Source organism: Schistocerca piceifrons, chromosome 4 (genome assembly GCF_021461385.2).
Source record: "Schistocerca piceifrons isolate TAMUIC-IGC-003096 chromosome 4, iqSchPice1.1, whole genome shotgun sequence".
Taxonomy (NCBI): domain Eukaryota; kingdom Metazoa; phylum Arthropoda; class Insecta; order Orthoptera; family Acrididae; genus Schistocerca; species Schistocerca piceifrons.
Genome location: NC_060141.1, coordinates 763,507,845 through 763,534,748, shown reverse-complemented (window position 1 = coordinate 763,534,748; position 26,904 = coordinate 763,507,845). Strand labels below are relative to the sequence as shown.

Sequence of the window (26,904 nt, the reverse complement as noted above, 5' to 3'; positions counted from 1 at the left end):
GCTTTCACGGTCAACGAACTTATATGTGGACCTAATGTAGGGGCTAATATCTTACATGAAAATATGGGCTGCAGGCCGAAAGAACAATCCTGTGTGCATATATCTTCTGCCCTTCAGCACACAACGTGACATCAACCAGTGATTGAGCTTGCAGTAAATGTAAGAACACTTCTGCCAGATGATCTTGATAATTGTTCCACTTTAGGCAATAATGTTCGGGTTTTGCGCACATTTTCGAAATTATTGTGGAAGTCGCTGCATTGTAAACACCACTGCATCTAAATTGACATTTACCAAGTCACGTTTCTCAAACATTGATCTTAAGATGCGCTCTTAAGTGGTGCTGGTAATATTTTCTTTGAGAAGAAACATATTTTGATAAATCTGTCGCTATGTGACAAACAAGCAGGCCCCGGCAGTCGGTTTAGCTCTTGTCACTGTGAGGAAAGACAAGAGTGGGAAGGGAGTTGAATTAAGGTAGTTGGCTCATATTACGCCTTAATGAACTTCGCCAACAATCACAGATCCGGAATGTATTCAAATGTGAAGGGCGACAGGAAATATACACTGACAATAGCATAAACATTTTCCAAATAACTCAGACCACCCCTTGGCACAAGCTTGTAATTCGGAGCTTACTCATGTGTCTTCAGTTGCTCGTCCATTTTACGACACTTTTTTTATTTTCCAGAAGCGATGTAGCCGTGTGCTTATTTACTTATCGATTCAAAAAGCGAATACACATATCTCAAGTCCCTAAACACAAATATTTATTTATAAATCGCGCTGAAACTCAATAAACTATAGGAACGATGGTTAAAATAATTGCTTCAAAGATGGTCGACATGTTTTGCAAGAAGGAACGACCATGACTTGAACCGTCTGTGGAAGTAAGTTCTGTTGTTTCACATTTGTAATTTGAAAGAATAAAGACGTGATTGCAGTGACATAAGCATGTTTGATCACACTGCTCGACAAAACGAGACTGGCACAAAACGACAGAAATTTTGTATTACGATACTGTGTTAGTTTCTTAAAATGTGGTGGAAGGACTCTGGAATTCAGGAGAAATCGTTGCTTTGTTTTACATTGGATTTCCGTAAAGGAAGCTTATCGTGCTAGTGAAAGATTAGTTAATGTACCACGTGTGTGTGTGTGTGTGTATATATATATATATACCTTCGAAGTCCTTGTAATGCATTATCGAATGCTATGGGGGTGGTGTGTGTGTGCGACTGAAGCATTATCAAACTGTCTCAGGTTGTGGGTTACATTACTCGCTCAATTCTTGTCATTATTCTGGTAGTCTTTTTTTCCCTTTGATATTGGCTTTCCGTTACACTGCTAGACTATTTGTCATTTCTTCTAAGGTCAGTAAGAGCTTCTCATAACCAGTCTCCGCGCCCTGATTCGTTCAGTTAAGACACGCCAGATAATCAGCTGAGAAATGTAGAACATCACGAATGGTTGTTTCTCCTTCGAGCGTTTTATTCAGAGTTGTCGTTCTGCGTTATACTGGATATGGTGTTTACATTTATTGGCAGACATATGCAGTAAAGTTTTGGTCAACTACAGCTTATCTTCGTATGCTGAAGAGATGCAATGTAGTAATCAAGCAATAACTTCTTATTTTTTCTCAAGCTCGAACACCAATCAACTCAAAACTCAAGTCAATGCAAAGAATACTAATAAAAATGAAAGAGTAAAGCAGATCACCTGTGCGCTCGTCGCCGCAGAATAATGCCGCGATTCTTGTGCATTCATAGGTTTTCTTCTGGCGACTCCCATAAAGTTACCGTAATGTTCGGTTCAAGAGTAATTGTTAAACATGTGAGCAGGCCGTAAGTATAGCTAACACTGAATAAGTGTTCAAGCACTTTTTGTAGTTTTATTCCGTGGGGTGGTGCAGCGGGGGGGGGGGGGGGGGGTCGAAAGTCGCTTCTGGTTTCGTATGTGTTATGTGTTGAGTTGAGCGAAAAGGAAATGGAAGGAAGACATAAAGATGGTCAAGTAATTTCAGTAACCAGTAACACCATTAACAAAGAGAGATTTGAAAGTGCTGGTATTTCTCTAGTCTGTCAATAACTAGGCTTCTACATCTACGTACATACTCCGCAATCCACCATATGGTGCGTGGCGGAGGGTACCTCGTACCACAACTAGCATCTTCTCTCCCTGTTCCACTCCCAAACAGAACAAGGGAAAAATGACTGCCTATATGCCATTGTACGAGCCCTAATCTCTCTTACCTTTGTGGTCTTTCCGCGAAATGTAAGTTGGCGGCAGTAAAATTGTACTGCAGTCAGCCTCAAATGCTGGTTCTCTAAATTTCCTCAGTAGCGATTCACGAAAAGAACGCCTCCTTTCTTCCAGAGACTCCCACCCTAGTTCCTGAAGCATTTCCGTAACACTTGCATGATGATCAAACCCAAGGGCGAATCTGAACTGGGGGGGGGGGGGGGGGGGCAGCTCATACTAGTCTCAGGAAACAAGGACTCGAGACAACATACAGCACTTCATATTAAATAAAACAGTAAACTAGTGAAAAACTGCTTTTAATAAACATTTGAAATACAAGAATGCACTTGTACAATCCAAGAAAACATGCAGCATTTCTTATTAAATAAAACAGTAAACTAGTAAAAAAAACTGCCCCCCCTGCCCTTCGCTGGGTACGCCAATGATCAAACCTACCAGTAACAAATCTAGCAGCCTATCTCTGAATTTCTTCTATGTCCACCCTCAATCCAACCTGGTAGGGATCCCAAACACTCGAGCAGTACTCAAGAATAGGTCGTATTAGTGTTTTGTAAGTGGTCTCCTTTACAGATGAACCACATCTTCCCAAAATTCTACCAATGAACCGAAGACGACTATCCACCTTCCCCACAATTGCCATTACACGCTTGTCCCACTTCATATCACTCTGCAATGTTACGCCCAAATATTTAATCGACGTGACTGTGTCAAGCGCTACACTACTAATGGAGTATTCAAACATTACAGGATTCTTTTTCCTATTCATCTGATTAATTTACATTTATCTATATTTAGAGTTAGCTGCCATTCTTTACACCAATCACAAATCCTGTCCAAGTCATCTTGTATCCTCCTACGGTCACTTCTACCATGTAGTTACAAATGAAGCAGTATTATCTCTATCACTCTATATATTTTTTAGGAAATCGTTTTTGCTTGCCCTGTAAAATTAAATAGAATGGAATTTTGAGTTTCTCATTGCCTACCATGGATAATAAAAATCACTGACAGGAGTCTCGAAGGCTTCCAACCAGAGACTCCGAAGAATGACTGTAAGAAATCTTTGGCTGCCTTCCCACCCAAGGCTTATCAGTTTGGATGGCCTACAGTAATCCGAGATACTTGCTACATAAGCGTGTGGCCAAATTGCCCTTCCTGCTCAGATAGTCTTGTGTGAGGAGGGGACCCTAGCAGTTTTTTGATTCAAGTCGTACAGGTGAAAATAAATTATGTCCGTACTGAGATACCTGATCTGAATTAGTCAGTGTGTTTGCTTAAATATTTTTATTAGTTTTTATTTGTTAGGGCATCAGTGTGAAAAAAAGGTTTAAATTTAGGAAATAAAGGTAACAAGGTCCGAGTAGTTGAGATGCTGACTCATCAATACACACATAAACAAGTCTGAAAATGTTGCTAGTTTTCATAACAGCCCTCCTTCAGAGTAATGGAGCGGTACAGCTACGTTCTCCCATCCTGCTGATTCGACTACATTGTATTGCCACTGCAGCTTGGTTTCAATGAAAGAATCAAACTGATTCGGTCTTTTATAGTGAACATCGCTATATTGTGACATTTATCTGCCATCAATGTGTGATGCGTGCATTAGTTACATTATATGGTCTTCATTAAGATGAGGTACTTTCAGTGCAGTCTCAGTAGGTCAGGCTTGAGAATGAACCAGTTGGTGCAAAACTATTTGCCGAAATATATTCACTGAAACTTTGACAGATTTGTAATAAATGCTTCATGTAATTGTTTCAGTTTATTGAACTCTAGGCACAGATGATATAGTATTTATGGGAAAAATTAATACTTTAAAATTGCAGTTCTCCAAATATAGCCAGCATAAAATTTAATTTTAGATATAAGGGCAAAGAGAAAAAACATGATTCATATAGTTAATACTCTGAAACCATTGAACTATTACTGTCTGAAAAAAAAAGGCCGCCAGACTGAATACATGTCTTGATAACATAACTAGTGATGTACGCAGAGACTGATGTTACAGAATTAGGAATACTAGACGATGCAAGAATGTGGCTTAAAATGGAAAATTCAGCTCTCAATACTACAGAAAGACAAGTGACACTTAGACTTCTACAAAAATACAATGTAAACAATATGATAGATCAGTTAAAGGAAAGGAATTGGTCTCATATAATGGATGGTAATAAAATGATTGGTAAATGCTTTTCTGTTTTCCTAACAGAGTTTAAGTAGAGAGTAGAAAAGATGTGCCCTGCTGTAACCAAAAAATAGTGCTAATGAAGCAGATATGCGTCATCATATGAACAACTGCTACACTCCAAAACTTAAGAAACTCAGGATACTAGGCATATTTCTCAGTCCAAAAGGGCAAGTATCATAAATTTGACTGGAACATAGAAAGCTATGTAAATATGAGAAACTCTACAGATCCAAAATTTAAAAAAAAAATGCCAAGTGGAATAGAAATGATGAGATTATTTTAAATTCAAAAAATAAATTTAAATCAGCCTGGAGTGTCATTAAAAGTGAAATTAATATCAATAAAGAAAACAGTATACCTGTTGACTGTGATATGCTCAATGAATATTTTGATAATAGTGTCAGCATCACAACTCCACTCAATAATTCCATCTCCAACACAGAAGCCCTGCTCAGTCGTGCAAAACAAGTGAGAAATTTGCTTGTACCCTAATCACTTTTAAATGACATTCACAATCGATATATAAACTAAGCAATTCCAAAACAGAAGACTATTTTCGACTTGGTAATTTCATCATAAAGAGTATAGCAAAGTATATCTAAACGCCAGTTCTCTCACAGTCTGAGTACTAACTAAAGCAATTTTCACAGAATATCTTAAGTTCAGGTTCATTACATGTGAATAGAGAGGTGATCAAAATCTCCCAAATAACTACAGACCTATTTCAGTAGTACAAATCATATCCGGAGTAACAGAATATTGTATGCACCAACAGATATACAGGTTTTTTGAAGCAACAAAATTTTAAATCAACAGTAGTTGAGCTTCAGGTCGGACCTATCAACTGTAAAAGCAATTGAACCTTTGATGAATAATATTTATGAAGGGTATGAAAGAAGGCTATCTGTCTGGAATGCTCATTGATTTAAGCAAAGCATTTGATTCAGTGTTACACGACATAATCATAAAAAAATGGAAACTCCCATGTCTACAACATAAGGGAAAGGTAGATGGCTACTTACTGTAAAGATGACACATTAAATTGCAGCAGGCGTAGTTAAAAGACACTTACAGATTAGCTTTCGGCCACAACCTTCACTAGAAAAAGAAAGAGAAACACATGCCATTCATTCGAACAAGCAAGCACACCACACGCACACATTACCACCAACTCCTGCAGTTCTGACTAGAGTGACAGTCTGGTACAAGCTGCCGCAGCATGTGTGAGGCATACTTGCTTATGTGAATGAATAGTGTGTGTTTCTTTTTCTGATGGAGGCTGTGTCCAAAAGCTAATGTGTATGTGTCTTTTTAACTGTACCTTTCTGCATTTTAATGTGTCGTCGTCATGTTAAGTAGTAATCTATCCCTTCCTTACATATTTATAGTAATCAAAGAGCTACAATATTGTGGGATTGAAGATAAAACACTCAGACTATTCAAATCTTATTTAAGTAATAGGTTACAGCTTGCATATGCAAATAAGCAGAAATAAGCAATGCTCCTAATAAAAAGTACCACAAGGCTTTGTTGTTGGGCCTTTCCTGTTTTTTGTCCACATTAATGACTTTCTGACTTATGTAGATGTAAAAATATACTGTATGCTGATGACATGACACTAATCACCACAGTTGAGAAATTACAGAATTTACTAGCTAACAATAGAGAAATTATGCAAATGACTAGTCACTGGTATTAGTCAAATCAGCTGAGCATAAATCATACAAAAACAAGTTAAATAATTTTTAATATAAAGATAACTAAAATGAAAATAAAACAGTAAAACTACTTTGGACTGTTCATTGAACCAACACTTGTCTTTGAGAAGAACTTCCTAATTATCTGCACAGCAAACTGGATACATTAAGGAACAGTGTGATCAAACAGTTGTTACTACAGTTAAATTTTGCTTTCATCTGTTCCCATCTGCATATAGAATACTGCTCTGGGGCAGTTCCCCAGGAGTTAAATATTTTTTCAGATGCCAGAAGATGACAGTCAGATGTTGGATTACCATCCAGAGAGTCACGCAGAAACCACGAGATGTAATGTGCATGTACACAGTACCAGAAATAGTCACATGTTCGATATGCCTTCCTCAAGATTTACTACAATCCATAATAACTACAAACACTTGAACATAAAATTTTTCAATAAGCTTGTACAGAATCATTACATAAATATTAGAACATTTTACAAACTTGGCTAAAGAATTCCTAGAAACTAATGATTATGATTTATGTTTTTCCTAAGTGGTGAAGAAAATCTTTTAGTTCTTAAATAAACTAGTTATTTTCTGTGTATAACTGATCATTGTATAAAACTTGACCCCCATTGCAAACTTTAATGAAGCCAATATTATGAAAGAAATACTGAAAGTTGAATAAAATATTATATCATATCGAGAGTGATTGAGATGATGACATCCAGTCAAGTATTGAAGATACTTGTCCAATAACTGTCGAAATCCTCAAAGTCCTTCCCTATAGTAAGTGTGTTATGTCAAGCCATGACCTTCTAAAGAAAATGCAGAAGAACATCAGGAAGAATAGTAGCATGTAGTAGTGATGTAAGCTATGAACATTACAAAGCACTTATGATGGTTCATTACATTCTGGGTGGTTCTAGAAGCCCAAATATCCATCTATATCTCAGAAATCCAACAAAATGTTCAATGTGGCAGGCTGTACTCTTTAAGCATTTTGGATGGAAAAGACAGCCTGTGTGAAATGCAGTCTTGTGGTCTTGCTCAGAGGAACAGGAAACTTTTAAGACTGTACAGGTATCAGAGCTTATGGCATTCTTATTGTTTTCTGTAATGAACCCAGGTTTCATATCGGACTAATCAATACAGGTGTCCGCAGGGTATACTCCTGCACTGGCGCTGTTTTCTGTGAACTGAATTGGCAGATAATGAGACTTGAATAAAAACTCACGAGCCCAAGTTAATATTCTGACTAACCACAATAAGGTATCTTCACTCACATTCTCAGCATCTTCCTATCATAATAGAGAAATCTGTGGACACAAAACAAAAAAAGAAATGTATGAATTCATAAGTCAATGACTGCTAAGCTGCTTTTAATCTTGATAGAGAAGATTCTGCCACAGAGAATGTAGTATTGTTAGAAAGCCTATGTAGTCCCTCTCCCTTTGCTGATCTGCTTTCTCCCATCAGAGTGAAAAGTTCAGGGAAGTACCCCATTCTTAGCAAGGCTCCCATCTCTCAGTACAGTCAGAATGGATTAAAATTATACAAAGACTTTTAAAGATCTTAGTGGAAGGAAGGCTCATATGTACATATATCTAGGATACTTAGTTCAGAAATACTGATACCTCTGCTGTGAAGATATTATATGCACAGAAATACATTGACAGAAAGAAATTGTAACACCAAAAAGTAATGAATGTAGAGTAATGCAATTTTGGAATACGTTTGTCTAGGTAAAATCAAACAATGGAATACCCAGGATGGAATAATGACAATATTATGGACAGGATAGGTGGCTATTCACCATATGGTGGAGATGTTGAGTTGCGGATGGGCACAACAAACAGAATGTTAAACAAGTAAGCTTTCGGCCAAAAGGCCTCCTTCCAAATTAGACAACATACACATACCCATTCATGCAATCATGCAAACACATCTCTCTCTCTCTCTCTCTCTCTCTCTCTCTCTCTCTCACTCTCACACACACACACACACACGACCACTGCTCTGGCTACTGAGACCAGATTCTAGTTAATGTATTTAAGTGTTTAACATTGCAAGATCGCAGACTAATGTAAGCCATTGCAAATGTGAAATGCTGATACATTGATAACTAGTGTAACTGCCAGCATGTTGAATGCAAACATGCGTGAATTGTGTTATAGACATGCCAGATGTCAATTTGTGAAATGGAGTTCCGTGCCAGTTGCACTTGGTTGGTCAATATAGGGACGGTAATGCTGTTTGTGGATGATGCTGGAGTTGTTGTCCGATGATGTCCCGTATGTCCTCGATTGGAGAAAGATCTGATGATCGAGCAGGGCAAGGGACATGTCAGTACTTTGTAGAGCATGATGGGTTACAACAGCGGTATGGAAGTGAGTGTTATCCTGTTGGAAAATACCTGCTGGAATGCTGTTCACAAATGGTGCACAACTGGTCAAATCACCAGGTTAACATACAAATTTGCCATCAGCGTGTATGGAATAACCACAAGAGTGCTCCTACTGTCACAAAAAATTGTAACTCAGACCACATCTCCGAATGTAGGTCCAGTGTGTCCAGCACAATCAACTGGTACTATGGTAGAACCAGCTTTCATGAGAAAACACAATAGACCTGCACACTGTCTTCCATTGAGCTCTTGATTGATACCACTGATGTCACAGATGGCGGTGGTTTGAGGTTAGTGGAAACAACACTACAGAGTGTTAGGCTCATAGGTGTCCTTGAAGTAACCTAATTGTAACATGCTCAGAAAGGAGAAAGGCAGCAGGATCAAACACAGAAATATGTCCGACAGAACAGACACTAGTTACATAGTTCATTTTGTTACTGTGGTGTCAAGTGCTGCTCAAATTGCTGCTGTAGATGCAGATGATGCATCAGAGCCATACACTAAACACAATGGTCTTCTCTCTTGGTAGTGACACATGGCCATCTGGAGCCCGATCTTCTTGCAACCATACATTCTCGTGACCACCGCCACCAGCTGTCACCTACAGTGGCTGCATTTGTGCGAAGTCTTTCTGCAATGTCACAGAAGGAACATCCAGCTTCTCATAGCCCTATTACATGAAATTGTCCAAACTTACTGAGATGTAGACAATGGCATCTTTGTCACCTGAAAGTCATTGTTGCTAACATTGTGCAACTGGTGCAAAATTTGAATTGACATAATTGTTCAGAGGTAGGAACACTCATACCACATTTTGTTTATGTCACACAACTCCCTCTTGGTGTCACGATTTCTTTTTGCATCAGTGTAACTGTCCCATTGATGAGTATGCAAAGGATGGAATGATTAGGTTAGCAAGTGAATTTATGACTATGCCAGTACTGTGGTTGCTGCTGTAGTATAAGTATCATTTTCAATACCAATATCCTCTGCATGTTGTTTATTGTGATCTTCAATCCATAAACTGGTTTGATGCAGCTCCCCATACTACTCTATCCTGTGCAAGCCTCTTCATATCCGAATAACTACTGCAACTTACATCCTTCTGAATCTGCTTAGCGTATTCATCTCTTGGTCTCCCTCTATGATTTTCACTCTCCACGCTTCCCGCCAGTACTAAATTGACGATCCCTTGGTACCTAAGAACGTGTCCTACCAACTGACCCCTTCTTCTTGTCAGGTTGTGCCACAAATTCCTCTTCTTCCCAGTTCTTTTCAGTACCTCCTCATTAGTTACACGATCTACTTATCTAATATTGAGCATTTTTCTGTAGCACCACATTTTGAAAGCTTTTATTCTCTTCTTGCCAAACTGTTTATCATCCATGTTTCACATCCGTACATGGCTACATTCCATACAAATACTTTCAGAAAAGACTCCTTGACACTTAAATCTATACTTGATGTTAACAAATTTCTCTTTGCCAGAAATGCTTTCTTTGCCATTGCCAGTGTACATTTTATATCCTCTGTACTAGGACCATCATCATTTATTTTACTTCCCAAATAATAAAACTCATTTACTACTTTCAGTGTCTCATTTCCTAACCTAATGCCCTCAGCATCACCTGATTTAATTTGACTATGTTCCATTATCCTCATTTTGCTTTTGTTGTTGTTCATCTTATATCCTCCTTTCAAGACACTGTCCATTCTGTTCAGCTGGTCTTCCAGGTCCTTTGCTGTCTCTGCTGGAATCACAATGTCGTCGCCTAACCTCAAAAGGTTTGTTTCTTCACCATGGATTTTAATTCCTACTCCAAATTTTTCTTTTGTTTCCTTTACTGCTTGCTCAGGATACAGATTGAATAACTTCAGGGATAGGCTACAACCCTGTCTCACTCCCTTCTCAACCACTGCATCCCTTTCATGCCCCCTTGTCTCTTATGACTGCCATCTGGTTTCTGTACAAAAGGTAAATAGCCTTTCACAATGTCTATTTTACCACTGTCACCTTCAGAATCTGAAAGAGAGTATTCCAGTGAACATTGCCAAAAGCTTTCTCTAAGTCTACAGGTGCTAGAACGTAGCTTTGCCTTTCCTTAACCTATCTTCTAAGATAAGTCGTAGGGTCAGTATTGCCTCACGTGTTCCAGTATTTCTATGGAATCCAAACTGATCTTTCCCAAGGTTGGCTTCTACCAGTTTTTCCATTCATCTGTATTTTGCAACTGTGACTTATTAAACTGATAGTCCGGTAATTTTCACACCTGTCAACACCTGCTCTCTTTGGGATTGGAATTATATTCTTGAAGTCAGGGTATTTCGCCTGTCTCATACATCTTGCTTACCAGATGGAAGAGTTTTGCCATGACTGGCTCTCCCAAGGGTATCAGTAGTTCTGAGGGAATGCTGGGAATGTTGTCTGGTCCCAGGCCCTTGTTTCGAGTTAGGTCTTTCAGTACCTTCACTATTTCATCTCTCAAAGCTACCTATTCTTCTTCTACTGCATGCTATTCACCTCAGAATCATCTTACCGACTCTCAAGATAATTCCACATGCTTTTGTTTTACACAGAGAGATAAATTTGTACAATGTTCTGTGGGGCCCCCTTACCATCTGCATTCTGAGTCAAATGAGTCATAGGCATCCAGCCACTGTCAGAAAACATTTTCAGTCTAAAAATGGGAGAAATAATGGACTTCAGAATGGCTTGCAGGGCCAATTTCTGTCATACATCTCTCCCTATGCTTGCCAACTCTAGATACTACACAGCAGAAAATCAGTGATATACATTCCAGTGAGCACTGTTCCACTTGGTTCCATGTACTGGAGGGAATTATACCCAGTAGAAGTCCACATAGGTGGTTAATGAGCAGTGAAAACTGGATTGTACACAGCCAGGCTGTTTTTTTTACGTTATGGTAGTGTTCAAAACTTGGTGGTGAAGTATTACTCGTCATTCTTTCAGTGAGATGTCCCACTTCCCTGCTCTCCTTTGGTGGATGAAAGATGTTCATGAGTTAAGGTAGTTAGAAAGCATCCCACTTTTGGGAAGTATTTTATGATCTGTGTGGATTGGAGTTGTATCGATCCTGTGCTATTGGTGAGGTGGGTCTGATGGGTGAAGTCAGCTGCTCTGTGGTGCTGCAGGTGAAGGGCACAGAGAGAATGTGATCTCCATGAAGTCAAAGAAATGCTTTGCAAGAGACAAAATGATGTTCAAATATATTTTTTAAAATTGTTATTGGCTTGATGGACTATGATAGCAGACTTTCTCGTTCTCAGTGGAATACATGCAGATGTAGTCAATCTGTTGTAATCCAGCGTTGTATATTGTAGGCAGTGCATCAAGTTCAAACTACCTTGTGTTATTCCAGCTGATACATGGAACAACAGAAATCACATTCAGCTCCTTTTGACACAAAGGGAGAAGCAGTCCACTGAGAAGAGCCGATCCACAGTTAAAGGTGCACCGATTACCAGGACACTTTCAGCACAAGATATGATGACCAAGAAATATATTTCAAGTACTTTGAAGAATTAACCTACAAAAATGCTGCAGATTGACTAAAGAATTGTTTTACGTATCAACACTTATCATGAAATTAGGAAAAGAAAGAAGAAACATTTCAGTGGATTACAACACATACACAGTCCCTTATGCTACTGATTTGTAAATACTTGCGTTATCTGAGTATCATAGGAGAAAATGCATCCCCCATGTAGCAAGCAGTTGTGCTCTGCAATCAGGGACAGGAACCCAGCACTGCAAATGTGTAAGCATAGTCCAAGAGAAGAAAACCTTACAGTGCTTCAGAAGGCAGGAGCTACAACTTTGACTTTGTGTCAATGACAGTAAAAGGAGTGTGTTGGGGAATTTTGCAGTATCTGTCAAGTGGTTCATGTCATCAGTGAACAAATAAGAATTGGGGTGATGGATTTCAGGAAGCTGAGGTGTTTGTTGAGCAAAAGTCTCACTGTACTGTGCGTACATGCAATGTGCTCTGCATGAATTTGCACAGATGACTTCTCCTGGTTTAGATCTCTAAAATTGCACTCACTGAATTGGTAAGCCTGAACATCTGTAACGAGAGTGTGTTACTGCCACGTCTCCATTTTTGTTGTTTGTGAGACTCAGCTCCAGCACCTGATGTGATACAATATGACATGTGACATCTATTAATTACACAATTAAAATAACTCTTACTATATTTATTCAATAAAAGAATAGCAGAAGATTGTTATTTAGCTTCCTAGTGAAGAGAGAAGTGCTTATAATAACTTTTTTAAAACCAAGAAAAGGCTGCTTATTTAAGGGTATTTACAAAAGTATTGTTTTCACTAGGTATATAAGGGAAAGCCTTTAAACGAACTATCAGCTGTTGCTTAATTGTGACCTGACTTGAGGTTCAAACAACAATTTTTCATCTTGGTTTGAACATATGACTCCATATGCGGCAACCTTATTTAGTTGGAAGTAGCAATAAAAGTTTTTTTTTTCCTTTTCTTTCTTACTTTTAACAGTGCCTGAATAAACAGACCATGGTGACTACCTGGCAGCTGTACTAAATTTATGAAATTTATTTTAAGTTGCAAAATCTTTCTGACATTAGCTCCATTAGGTACAAAGGCATAACCTATTGGTGACACATGAATATTTGTTCCAAACCGGGACTCAAACATGGATTTTCCACGTGTCACAAGCAGTAACCACTACCACTTTTGCTAGCACAGCTGCAACATCATCACCAATGTCTATTTCTTCAGACACTGGTAAAAATAAGTATCACAAGCTTCGATGGGCTATATGCTGATCACAATTTCTGATGTTGAATATGTTTGGGTCCTTGAAACCCTGTAGCAGGAATACAAGTAAAGTTGCAATGAGACATATGGAAGTTCAGGTGGTCCTGGAAGTGTGCTCAGATAGCCAGATGGATAAGGCGACTGCTCATGACAAGTGGGAAATCTGGGTTCAGGTCCTGGTTTGGTACAAATTTTCATGTGTCATTAATAGGTAATATCTTCATACCTAATGACTAATATCTAATATCTTCATACTTGATTCCAGTAATGTCAGAAATAAATTTCATGAAAGTTTTTTCCATGCAAATGGCATTTTATGGATGTTTCCAGTAGAGGTAGTATATGACACTATTGGGAGCCGAAATATCTGTCAACAGTCTGAATGGAGATTTTGCAGCCCTTCTTCATGGAACAATTCTTCAAGCATCAACTTGTATCCAGTATCATATTCAGACTATATTCTGCAACAGACTGGTGCCGAGAATGATTGTTTTGTAGCTTCACAACCACTGATCATGATTTGTAGTTGACATTTGGAAGACTGGACAATGGTGCTGATAAAGTAGGCTTAAAGAAAGCCCCATTCAGCCATTCATTCATTGAGGTCTGTAGCTCCCATCAAGAAGCAGAACCTGTCCTGCAACAGCTCTTGGTGGCCAGGCGACACAGACGATTTCGTTCACGGATCCAGTTATATGGCTCCTTCTGTGTATAGCGATTTTATGACTATGATGAGTGGGGCCTGACGATGGCATCAGTGTAATGTCAAAACTGGTAGCACATAGAAGTTCATAAAATAAAATAAATTTCTACAATACATATGGCTGTTGGTAAATTATTGCATCAAGAAGTTAATGTCAGCCATCGTCCCACGATCCATAATAGATCAACGAAGAAGAAGAATGCCTATGACGACGTCAGGGCACTTATGAAACGAGGTAGTGTTTGCCAGGTAGCCCCAGATCCACCATCGTTGCGTGCACAGGCACAGATGGTGCAGTATAGTACAGAGAAGATGCCTACCAGAATTTCTGCGGTGGATGGCCATAGAAAGAAAGGAAGCAGAACTGTCGCAAACTGATTTGGCTCAATGGCATAATATGAATTGTTCTTGTTTCTCAGATGTAGTGACGGTTTATAGACATCAAAACTCCATCTTGAAGAACAGGGCAGAACTAACCACGTGTGATTTCAGAAGAGAGGACCATTATTTGGCTCTAAGGTCACGACTTTACTGTCTTAGTACTGCACGGCAACTGGCATGTGAGCTCTCAGAATCCAGTGGATGTGTTGTACTGAGGCAAACAGTGTACAGAAGGCTTCGACAGAGTGGCCTTTACTGTCAGAGGCCTCCTGTATGTGCACCTCTGATGCGTCTTCACTGAAGGGAATATCTTAGAGTGGAATCATCAACATGCCACCTGGACAGTCCAACAGTGGACCAATGTTGTTTTCATATATGAGTCCTGATTTAGTCTGGAGAGTGATTCTCAATGGATTCTCATCTGGAGGGAAAGAGACTGAGATCGAGGAGGATCCTAATGGTGTGAGCAGGGATTATGTTTACTACTCGAACCCCTCTTCATGATATTGTATTGGTGAACTGGCAAGGTTTAACTGGTGTCAGATATTGTGACAAGATCTTGGGACCTTGTCTACAGTTGTTGCAAGGTGCTGTGGGCCCAGATGTCATATTGTTGGACGATAGTACTCGATCTCATAGAGTGCGGTGGTTGATGTTTTCTTGGAAATGGAAGATATTGCACACATGGCATGGTGTACTCACTCTCCTGATTTGAATCCCATAGAGCATGTCTGGGATGCACTAGGGAGATGGCTTGCATCGTGTCAACATACACTAACCACTCTTCAAGACTACAAGCAGCTCTGAAAGAAGAATGAGCATTACTGCTTCGACATAAGACTGATGACATGGTTCACAGCATACCCTGTTGTCGTCAGGCCTGTATTACTGCCAGATGTGGTCACACCCCATACTGAGCACATTAACCACTTGTCAGAATGTATGTGCAAATCTGTTAAGTTGGAAAAAATGAAGAACATTTTTGTCTGTCACTACGCATGTTGCAATTGTTTGCATTCTGTATTATTTACATTGTTCCTACTTTACTATCACCTGTTTATACTGTGTTGTGGCAAAATAAACGCAGCCTTTCAAAACTTTCTTTTGCTGCTGTAATTTTGGACACCAGTGTATGTTTCACTAATCTGTGAAGTGGTATGAAAATTAAATTGGAGCAATACTCCTGAATTTTACTTTTTGTTGTTGTACAGGAACATTTGCAAACTGACTTCGGCCTCTACCATTTTGCTTTTTTACCCTCAATTTCAATTTATGTCTTGTTTGTGAGTGTCTGCATACTAACTTTGGTGCCACTAATAGAGTTTATGTATGACCAGAATTTCTTTGGATTTTGTAAGATCTGGGGGGACATAACTCTGTGGAGTCACCCAGAACAATATCACTGCCCTGAGGTAGCTCAACTAACCCCTCTGGACCTGCAGTTAGTTCACTCTGATCTATGCTTGTGACAATATGCTTTATACCTTGTAGGACAATAAAATATATTTGTATGGAATCATACAACCTGTCAGTTGTTGTTATATGTGTCCCGAGAGCCATACTCCCTTCATTGGTGTTCCCGAAATTTCAACCGTGCAGCTACCTCCAGCTCAACCGTTTTCTGCTCCAAGGGATGTCATTCTCACCTCTTCTTCAACACCTGTGAATTCCATGAACTTTCCATGCCTCAGTTTGGTACAGCTTTGCCAAAACCTGGGCGAATTGTCCGATTTGGCAGTGTGTTGTGAACCGATGACAATGCTTCCATTGTTTCCACGTCTACCACACCAGACTCGCACCACTTCACACCGAACAGCCCAGCAACGTGGGCCGAATTCTTGGTGTGACATTACCAGTGACAGCACTGTAACAATGTCAGATGACTACTTGCCTAGCAGTTCAACTACAACAACAAATGTGATTCCGGGTGAACAATGGCTTCCAGTCACCCCATTTGTCAGTATACATAGTGCTCCAAGCTTCTACATGGGAAATAATTACACTTATTCCCATGAACACTGCTTTAGTGCCAGTGAATCTACATGCATCAACATTCCAAGTGTTTTCAAAACTATACAGGCACCCAACAGAGTGCCACAATAGTTGGTCAATAATGGCCCTTGCTAAATGATCCTCAAACCATTTTCAACTATTTACCGCCTCCCGGACAGACAATAGGATTCTAGTGATCTTCCTTGACATAAAAGCGAACTATCTGACTGGATTATGTCATTATCCACCCCTGTCATCCACATCATTTCTGCCACCAAGTCACCTGAGCAACATCACGTCTCCGCCACCTGTCCCACATTTGCTTGCAGCTGCCACCACTATGCACGACACACACTCACTGCATCTCCTCCATGCATGTGTAATGCCCAGATTCAGCACAACTGCCTTACCAGATTCATTACCTTGTGAGCACACCATGTGCTTACAGTATCCGGCAGCACCGATGGACTGGCACTACGCACGACATACTGTCGGTCACGGCCAGCTTCATGCTCGGCTTGTGTCTAATGTGCCACACATACCTTTTGTCTGATCATGACACACTCCATCCTGACACTTCTGCACCTTCTGTGTTGCATGTCTCCTCACTGCCTTACGACTCGCCGCTCCCCAACACTACCGCACCTGCCACACATACTGTGCCACATCTCTCTTCACCACTTTACAATGCGCCGCTCTGCGATGCCTCTGTTTGTGACACGTCTACCGTGCCGGGCAACACCCATCTCATGATGGTGCCAGCCTCACTTAACCATGGCCCTTTCCATTCTGCATATCCTGAGCTGAAACTCCCTCTATTGAACATTGGCTCACCTGCATTGTGGTTCGCACTTTGTGAGTGCATAATGCAGCCTGCAGGTGTCATTGAGGATAAGAAAAATTTTGCAGTACTTCTCACCCACCTTGCTGATAACGCTGATCACATTAGTGGCTGTCTGCTCAATGTGCACACACAAACAAGCAAGTATGAGATTGTCAAGGCACTCTGCTTCAACACCATACTGCTTACCAGAGCAACTACTTCATCTATTGAGAAGCGAAACCTCACTTGGTCGTAATATTCCTTACGCGCAATGGCACAAGCTTTGCCTGCAAATTAATATGAGCCTGTGGACTTTGTGGCTATTAAAACTGCTGGAGAGCATTCAAACAGCGATGCTAGCATATGAGGACGTTCCACTAGATTTCAAACTACGCTTGGCTGACAGATTTCTAGTGCTCACACAGCATCTCTCGTTGATTAATCATGCTTTACAACTGACAGCATTTTCACCTACATCGCCAACAACACAAGTCCCTGGCCGAGCCTATCTGACACCCCACCCACACTCCTGGCCACTACTGCATGCCTCCTAGTATGCAGATGCCAGCTACCCAGTGTCCACTGGGACTTGCCGAACCTCGTCAAGCTGGCACCTGCTACTGTTTTGTGTGGTCTCCCGGACAATGATCATAAACAAATGCCTACAGTGCAGACTACCACCAGTGTGACTCTGCCCAGTCACTGAACTGTGTCTGCACTTGAAAACAACATGACTCGAGCAGGCACTACACCAGCCCGTGTGCATCGCATGTGCAAGTTCCAAACTAACTGCGGCTCCGACGTGCTACGTCGCAGACAAGCTTGCTCATACACAAACTGATCTGGTGGCCTAATACCGGCACACCAGGTCACTTATCTTCTTCAAGTCACCACAGATCAGCACTTCGTGATAGTGCCCACAGACCTCATCTACAACCCTATGGCTCTCACCTCTTGTTTATAATGCACAGCTGAATTCTTACCTTCTAGTCAACACCGGAGGTGACGTCAGCACGATTCCACTGTCTCTAATTCCAACTACACTTTCATTTTCACACATGGAATTGTGTACAGCTAATGACTCTGTGATACCAGTGGTTGGCACTACCCCCATCACTCTCGACCTCGGCAACCATGTACCTATGCCCTGGACGTTCTTCTTGGCTGAAATGGTGGAACCCTTCTTAAGAGCTGACTTCCTCAGGCACTACTGTTTACTGCCAGACCTGAACTGCGCTCTGACCCTGGTTCTCCCTTCCTGCTAATGATACGCCACCATCTGCTACTTTGCAGCCACAGACGCATCGTGATCTCATCTTTAAATGTCAAACCCTTCTGTATGATTTCTGCATGACATCTGCCGCACACTCCAAACTTCGGCTTTCCAACTTTGTTATGTGAGCAGCCAATGACCTTCTCCACTCATGCATTGCTGAGACATCTAGTGAGCTTCATATGGCTCAACAGCAATGGTTTTTGTTGCCATTGATAAAAATCAATTTCACCTGAACTGTGATTTACACATTCACTATACTAGACATAAAAATTATTTTCATGTAATCTTTGCCTCTATATCCAGGCTCCAAAGAAGAGTTATATTCTCTTCTGGTAAGGTATTTAACAAGATCCCATCTAATGTAAAGCAAGGAATTGGGAATCCCTAACATTGTGCTGCTTGTACACACAATGCCGGAATTGCAGATAGGCAGTGGGAGAGGGGTCAGGTGGTGTGTCGGGTGGGGTTGCGGCACGGGTACCACAGCTGGTGATGTGCTGCACACAGTGGATAAGAGATGAGGGTGTTGATTGGGAGGGGGTGATAGAACACAGGGAGGGGAAACTGTAGGGTAGAGGGTGTTGGAGACAGTGGGTTAGTGAAGATTGAGGCCAGGAGGATTATGGGAACAAAGGATGTGCTGCAAAGATAACTCCCATCTTTGTAGTTCAGAAAACCCGGTGCTGGAGGGAAGGGCTCAGATAGCCTGGGTTGTGAAGCAGCCATTGAACTTGAGTGTGTTGTGCTCTGCTGCATCTTGTGTCACTGGGTGGTCAACTCTGTTCTTGGTCGCTGTTTATCAGTGGTCATTCAGTCTGGTGGCCAGCTGGTTGGTGTCATGCCAACCTAAAACTCTGTGCAGAAATTGTAGGAGAACTGGTATGTCACAGGTGGCCCAGCCTCTGATTGGATGGGATAAGCCTGTGACAGGATTGGAGTATGATGTGCCGGATGGGTGAACTGGGCAGGTCTTGCATGTGGATCTTCCACTGGGATATAACCCCTATGGCAAGGGGTTGGGAGTGGGAACAGCATAGGGATAAAACATACAGTTGTATAGACTGAGTGGACAATGGAACACCACTTTATGAGGGTATATATTGGTGCCCCCTTACTCGATTTAATTCATAGGGCAAAAGTGGAAGTAGCATTAAGCTGTGTAGTGATATTTTATTGTTAATTTAGTATGCAGATTATGTTTTTATAATTTCCTTGCTTCTTTTTAAAGGCAAGAAACTTGTTCCATATACTGGCAGGTTCTGCCCCGTGGTAGGATGGTTGGTTGGTTGGTTGACTGGGAGGGGGAGAGGGGGGGTGGGGTAGGATGTCATCTTAGATCCCATGATCTAAGATGGCAGAAATCATGGGAGGAACAACACGAAGAGTACAGTCCAATCAAGGGGAAGGTGTAACAGGCAACCAAAGAGGGAAAATGGGTGTCAGGGCAGCAGAAAGGAAAGAATAGAAGTGGGATAGGTGGAAACAGAGAGAGCAGGGGCACCCCAGAAATATTGCAAGTGGGGCACCAGCACAGCCACCGATCCGTCCCAAAACCCACTCCATACCATCATCATGATATAACGGGAACAATGCCAGGGGAAGAAGACACAAGAAAAGGGAAAACAAAATTGTACAGCATAGCAGACAAAATGAAGGGAAAAGGCTGGCAGAACCTGGCTGATGTGTAGGTAATATCAAGGCCTTCTTAACCAACACCTACACTAACTGAGGGACCCAAATTCCAGAGGAAAATTCAAGCACTTAAACCTAAGAAGACAAACCACGTTCATGAAGAAAACAGAGAACAGATGTAACCATGTGAGGGTGGAAGGTGGAAGAGCATAATTAGTTGAAAGGGCCAAAAGGCAGGGGCAGTCCAGCAAAATATGAGTCACCATGAGGGGAGCTCCACAACTACAAAGGAAGGGGCATATTGCAAAGTAAAAAAACCACCATGGGTCAACCTAGTGTGGCCAATATAAAGACAGTAGATGGTGGTAGACCCCTGCTGGGAGAGGCAGAGAGAAGAACACCACATGGTGGGAGTCTCTTTGATTGTGCAAAGTTTATTAGATGGGGGTAGCCTTGCAAAAGTCAGCCCATGACTGAGCAGGAAGGGATCTGATGTAAAGCTGCAAATGCCCTCCCCCCTCCTCCCCTGGAGAGGGAGAATGGGTGCTTAGACGGCGGCACCCCCTCCCCTCCCCCAAACCAGACAGTCAGCAAGTTCATTGTTTGGGATAGCAACATGGACAGGAATCCAAAGGAAATCAACTAAACAAGCAGAAGCACCAAGATCAGCAAGAAGGTTGTGGATGGCAGAGACAAAGGGTAGAGGGAAAATATCCAAGTGATAGCCTGAAAGCCATTCATTGAGTCTCAGTGGCTGGGGACTGCTTAATGAAGCAGAGGGCCCGATAGATGGCCACCAATTCTGCAGTAAACATCCCACACATGGCAGGCAAGAGACAGTGTTCTGTGCCAACAGAAGACACGAAGCCTTATTCCACATGATCGGAAGATGTAGAGCCATCAGTATAAAAACAATGGAATTCCAAAACTCTTGTAACAGTGTTCAGAACACCAGTGGAGCAATGGAGGCTATCGAATCCCAGAAATATCCATCAGAATCTGAGGCTGAGGAACTAACTTAAGATGGAGAGGGGGGAGGGTTGTTGGGAGAGAACATGGGGAAGAGAAAAAGGAGGGGAAATGGAAGCCATGGCAGAGAGAAGCGAGGCGGAGCCCAATCGATAAACCCACTGGAGGGCGGGCATCGGGTGGCGACAGTCTGAAGACGCGAAAAGAATAGAATAGATAGAATAGGAGGGGTGAGCATGGGAACAGTGGGTAGAGACAGCATAGGAAACAAAATGCTGGGGCCACAAAATCAAAAGGGGAGGGCTCCTACCATGAACCAGAAAACTATCGACAGAGCTAGTGCTGAAGGCACCAGTGGCTTAACTGATACCACAATGGTGAACCAGGTCCAAGAGGAGCTGCGTGGAAGGTCAGCTGATCCATAAACTTGGCAACCATATTCCAGGTGAGACAGAACCAATGCCCGGTAAAGGTGGAGAAGGGTTGAACGATCTGTGACCCAAGAGGTGTGGGCAAGAAAGTGAAGGACATTGAGTTTACAAAAACAGCCACCCTTCAGGTGATGGATATGGCGCAACCAAGTAAGTTTGTTGTCAAAAAGAAGACCCAAGAAATGGAACTGAGGGACCACAGTCAGGTGTTGGACATTGAAGTAGAGCTCTGGGCCAGGATGGATTGTAGTATGACAACAGAAGTGCACCAACCACAACTTATGGTGAAAGAATTGAGAACCATGTGAGAGTGTCCACATGGAAGAGCATCTGATGGCACCCTGAAGCTGTTGTTCCGCAGAGGCCACCGAGTGGGAGCTAGTATAAGCAAAAAAAAAATCATTCATGTGCAGAACAGGGGTTATCAAAGGTCTGGCCGAAGCTACAAGTCCCTTAATAGTGATGAGAAAAAGAACTATAGGACACTTAATAAGGAACCCTGTGAAATGCCATTCTCCTAGATTCACAGAGAGCTGAGAACAGTGCCAACCTTGACTCTGAATGACTGGTGGGACAGGAACTGGTGAAAAAAAAGAAATCGGGAGAAGGCCCTGAAGACCATAAGGGCCCTGAAGAGTGTAAGGAGGAGGAGTATGTAATGCCACTAAGCTGTGTCGTAGGCTTTACAAAAATCAAAGAAAACTGTGAAAAGATGGTGGCGCTGAGGAAAGGTCTGCTGAACTGTGGTTTCCAATTAAAGCAGATGATTGATGAGAGACCATCCCTCCCAAAAGCCGCACTGGTAAGGAGATAAAAGGTCCTGAGGTTCAAGGCCCCCAGTTGAGCCGACAAGCCACCGTCTGTTCTAGTAACTTGCAGGTGATATTGGTCAGGCTGGCTGGCTTGTAACTGTCAAAGGACAACAGATTCTTGCCAGGCTTAAGGACAGTAACAACAATACTGTCTCTCTGCTGAGAAGGGAAGCTGCCTTGGAGAAAAATACAGATAAACATCTGGAGGAGATATTGTCGTTGTGGAGGATTGGAGAGTTGAAGAAATTGGTTATGAATCAGGACAGAAGCTGAATCATGAGAAGAAGAGAGGACCAGAAGCAGCTCCCATTCAGTAAAAGGTTCATTGTAGGATTCCACCTGGAAAGGAGAAGAACGTAAGCAGGAAGCTTCAGCCCACTGTTTCTGGAGGAGGAAGGTAGCTTAAGAAAAGGCTGATGCCAATGCTGTTACAAAATGGGTGACAAGGTGTTCCATGAGAACTGAGGGATCTGTACAAAGGCCACCTGGAAGGACAAGGCGTGGAATGGATGACTGCAGCTGAAAACCTTGGAGAGTGCAGAGTGTAGCACACAACCATGATGAAGGGACAGAAGAACTATAGAGGAGACAAAGCATTCCCAACACACCCATTTGCCCTGTTCGATTAAGTAGCGGGCTGTGGCATGAAGACGTTTAAAGCTAATAAGACTGGTGGAGGGTGGGTGCAGCTCAAGATGTTGCAAGGCACGATGCCGTGTTCCACCATTGGGGAATGGCAATGCAGGCAGCATGGATTATCGTATCAGACAGATCATGGACAACTTCATCAATGCAACCTCACAGAGAAGGTGGAAAAACGACCTGGGAGTTATATAGAGGCCAATCAGCACGATGGAAAGCCCAGCGGGGTAACCTGGCCATTGGGAGGTGGGAAGGGAATGCGAGAATCAATGAGGAGTGGTCACTATCACAGTGGTCATCGTGTAGTGACCATTCTAAGGGAGGGGAAGAGAGTGGAAGATCAGTGGCAGAGAAGGTGCCATATGCGGCACTAAAATAAGTAGGGGAGTCATCATTGAGAAGGCACAGATCATAGTCCGCAAGAAATTGGTCAATTAGGAGCCCCTGACTAGGTGAAAAAGGACTGCTCCATGAAGGGTGATAGGTATTAAAATCCCCAAGGAGGAGGTGATGAAGGAGGGCAGTTAGGGAAGCAGATGTAGATGACCTATCAGGAGGGAGATAGAGATTGCAAACCATGACCACAGAGTCCAAGTGGACCCGGACGGCAACTGCTTCCAGTGTGGTGCAAAGCGGGATCCATGTACTGACAATGTATGGACCAATGTGCAGATGCCACTGGAAGCCCTCAAAGGGCCGACCCAGTTCCAACAGAAAGCACAGAACCCACAAAGGGTTGGTGAGTGAGCTTCAGTAAAATGAGATTCCTTGAGAATGACACAAGATGCTGAGCAAAAGGCTATAAGGGATTGCAACTCTGTGAGGTGATGGTAGTATCCATTACATTTCCACTGAATAAGCATGGAATGGGTATCCGAATGGGAGTCGAATGGGTTGGAGACAGTCGTGCCACCAGTTCACCATCTGTCATCAATGGGGATGGGGTTTCATAAGAGGTAAGATTCAGGTTGTGAGGGGGTAGGTAGCACATCCAGGGGCACATGGAGGGTGGGTTGGTGCTTGTCCTGGTATTTATGTTTCTTCTTCTTCTTTGTCATAGATTGAGGAGGGCAGGGCAAGGAGGGAGAGAGAGCTTCTGCAAGACCTGAAACAGAAAGTGAACGTAAGATCTTGGGGTGCACAGACAGTGTGTCCTGTGGCCGAGGTGAAGCAGGCATTCAGCCACAGAGACGCTGGGGAGAGGGGTCCCGGAAGGGAGCCCCATCACTGGTTGGTGCCAAAGAAGGGGGACACTTCTGTGGATGGAAAGGGGTAGTGGCAACTGGAAGGGAGGGCATGGGAACTGCAGGGCAGAGGAAGAGGACAGTGCAACGGGGCTGGGATAAGCAAGAAGGAGGAGGGGGAAAGGATATAACACAGGCAAAAGTAGAAGTCATTGACACAGGATAAAGTCAGTCATATTCCTGATGAGCCCCAGTTGTAAGACAAACGATCAAGGGACTTACACTCTTGTATCTTCTTTTCTTTTTCATAAGCTGGGCAGTCTGCTAAGCATGGAGAGTGACAGTCATTACAATAAACACACACAAGTGGCAGAACACAAGGGCTCCCTCATGTAGCAGGTGTCCACATTCACCACATAGAGGGTCTGCCATACATCGAGAAGACACGTGTCTGAAACGCAAGCATCGAAAGCACCGCATACGTGGCGAGATGTACAGCTTCATTACACACCAATAATACATAACCTTGACCTTCTCTGGAAGGATATCTCCCTCAAAAGCCGGAATAAAGGCACTGGTATCAGAGTGATTGTCCTTGTTACCTTTCTGCAATGCTGAACAAAATGAACATCCCACCATTCCAGTGTGGCTGGAAGTTCCACATCAGTTTGAAGGATGAGGTCCCTATGAAAATTACTCCCTCAACTATACTCAAAGATTGATGACGTATAATTGACACTGGAACGTTGCTAAGATGATAGCAAGCACACAGCAGATTGGGGAGTAATAGTAGTTTTGATCAACAGGGAACACGACCACATCTTACTGAGAGACTCCACCAAACTTGTCTTTATTTTCCACAAAAAATAAAAGCTTTTTGATTGTGAACGTATCCCCATCCATCCTAGTACAGACCAGGTAGTCAGGAAAGTGTTTCACACCAAGCCAGCAAGCCTGGCCCTCTTGCCAGGCTAGGGAAGGCTGTAGGGTCATGAGAAGCAGCATTCAATAATCCGTTACCAACGAAAGAAATGGCCATAGGAGAATGGCCAGATTTTTGGAGCTTGATACATTTCATACGCAAAGCATCCACCCTGATACTACCCATCCAAACAGGAGCTCTCCCCGTGGGCAACACCCAGCGACAGCAAGGACCATTTAGCAAAGTGGCCATTGCTGGGAGTTCCGATGCTCCAAAATGACAAGCAAGCACTCGTAGGCATACATGGGGAGACAGCTGCTCAGGTATCAGAAGTGTATCCCACGTGTTGTCCGTTCTTCCCAAAATGGCTCACACTACAGAGAGAAAATTTAGAAGTGGAGATCCAACCCCAAAGGGGAACTAAAAATGCAAAAAAGGAAGGATGAAAAAGAAAAGGTGAAGGGAACAAACCCACAAGGAATATAGGAAACCAGGTGGATAACCAGGTCAACTTAAGTGAGAACACTGAGAGAGGGGAAGGAGCGGGGATGGGAAAGGAGGGGCACAGGGAAGGAAAAGCAGCCCGGGAAGGAAGGATGGGCTGCAATAGCTTGGGGCCCCATAGGTGCCATGCACAAATCACAAAAGAACTGTGGGTATCCTGGGGGATCCTTGATAGGATCTATAAACCATGATGAACGAATGTGTGACTGAATGGGTTTTCTTTGAACCTGTTCTACCAGCAATGTCATCCAGCCTTCCAAACGTCAACTATAGCTGATGATCGCTGGTTGCGAAGTATAATCCCCTTTATTACTTTACTATGCAGTCTGGCAAAATACATTTTACAGTATTAATGCATTTAGAATTAAAAAAATATCATGAAGGATTATTTTCATCATAAAAGAAAAGTCTTTTAACCCTCACTTCAGCGAGGCTGATGTTCCATGTGCATTTATCCATGAAACTATTTTGTACAATAGGAACATAAGACTAGTGCAGTAATGCAGAACAAAGGTATGTGTATGTGCTATACTGGAGGGAAGTTAAATATTGACCTAACAATTTCCAGGACATCAATGTACTAGAAAAATCATATTTCAGTTTGATGAGGTATTATTTTGTAAGATGCCGAAAGAAATAATATTTGCTCCAGATGCAATATTTAAAATTAAATTAAAGACATTTATAACAAAACACTGTTTATATACTCTACAAGAATTTCAGTCCCTTAAATGTAAACACATAAATTAAATATAGATTTAACAACATGTACATATTTTTGCTCTTTGCTAGTGCTGTATGCTCATTTGACATGTTCAGTGACTTGTATAATTTTTGCTGTGTGCTAAATCTGGATCAATACATTTAAAATTGTAATACAGTTACATAAGTAAACAGTTCTCATGTTTAGCATATGTTAAGTGAGAACAACTTTCTGTAAGGTATATAATTATGGTGTTCCAATTTGTCTGATGGTATTTCAGTGAATTTATATAAGGGTAGATTGTTGTTAATATAACATAGAGAATGACTAAAACTTTGTGCCAGCACAGTTTTCACAACATTATCATTAACCACAATTTAAAAAACAAATTTAGTACATCGGGAAGTTTCAAAACAGTGCTCATTGTGCTGCAGATTTAAAAATTCATTCTGGTGTGGTAATGGCGACTGTTATATGTTAACATACAATAAGGAATAGCCATTTAACACTGTTCCTTGCTCTGGATAATCTATCTGGTTTTTTTTATTACAGTTGCCAGTACAGT

The 26,904-nt window shown here is 42.0% G+C and overlaps 1 protein-coding gene and 1 long non-coding RNA gene across 4 annotated transcripts in view; one reads left to right on the top strand and one right to left on the bottom strand.

The window, feature by feature from the left end:
- Positions 1–1,794, bottom strand: part of LOC124795186 (protein bric-a-brac 2-like) — a 131,765-nt gene extending 129,971 nt beyond the window's left edge. The window contains exon 1 of one of the 3 annotated variants that reach the window (XM_047259087.1): positions 1,717–1,794. In XM_047259087.1, coding sequence (XP_047115043.1) covers positions 1,717–1,788 — 72 coding nt within the window. In that variant the 5' untranslated portion in view covers positions 1,789–1,794. Of the gene's footprint in view, positions 1–55; positions 1,104–1,179; positions 1,291–1,716 lie in introns of those variants that run through there. The other 2 variants (XM_047259088.1, XM_047259086.1) reach the window with 2 other exon arrangements.
- Positions 868–26,904, top strand: LOC124795187. The gene is made up of 3 exons (XR_007016658.1): positions 868–890; positions 7,892–8,017; positions 26,892–26,904. It is a non-coding gene; the product is annotated as an uncharacterized LOC124795187 (long non-coding RNA).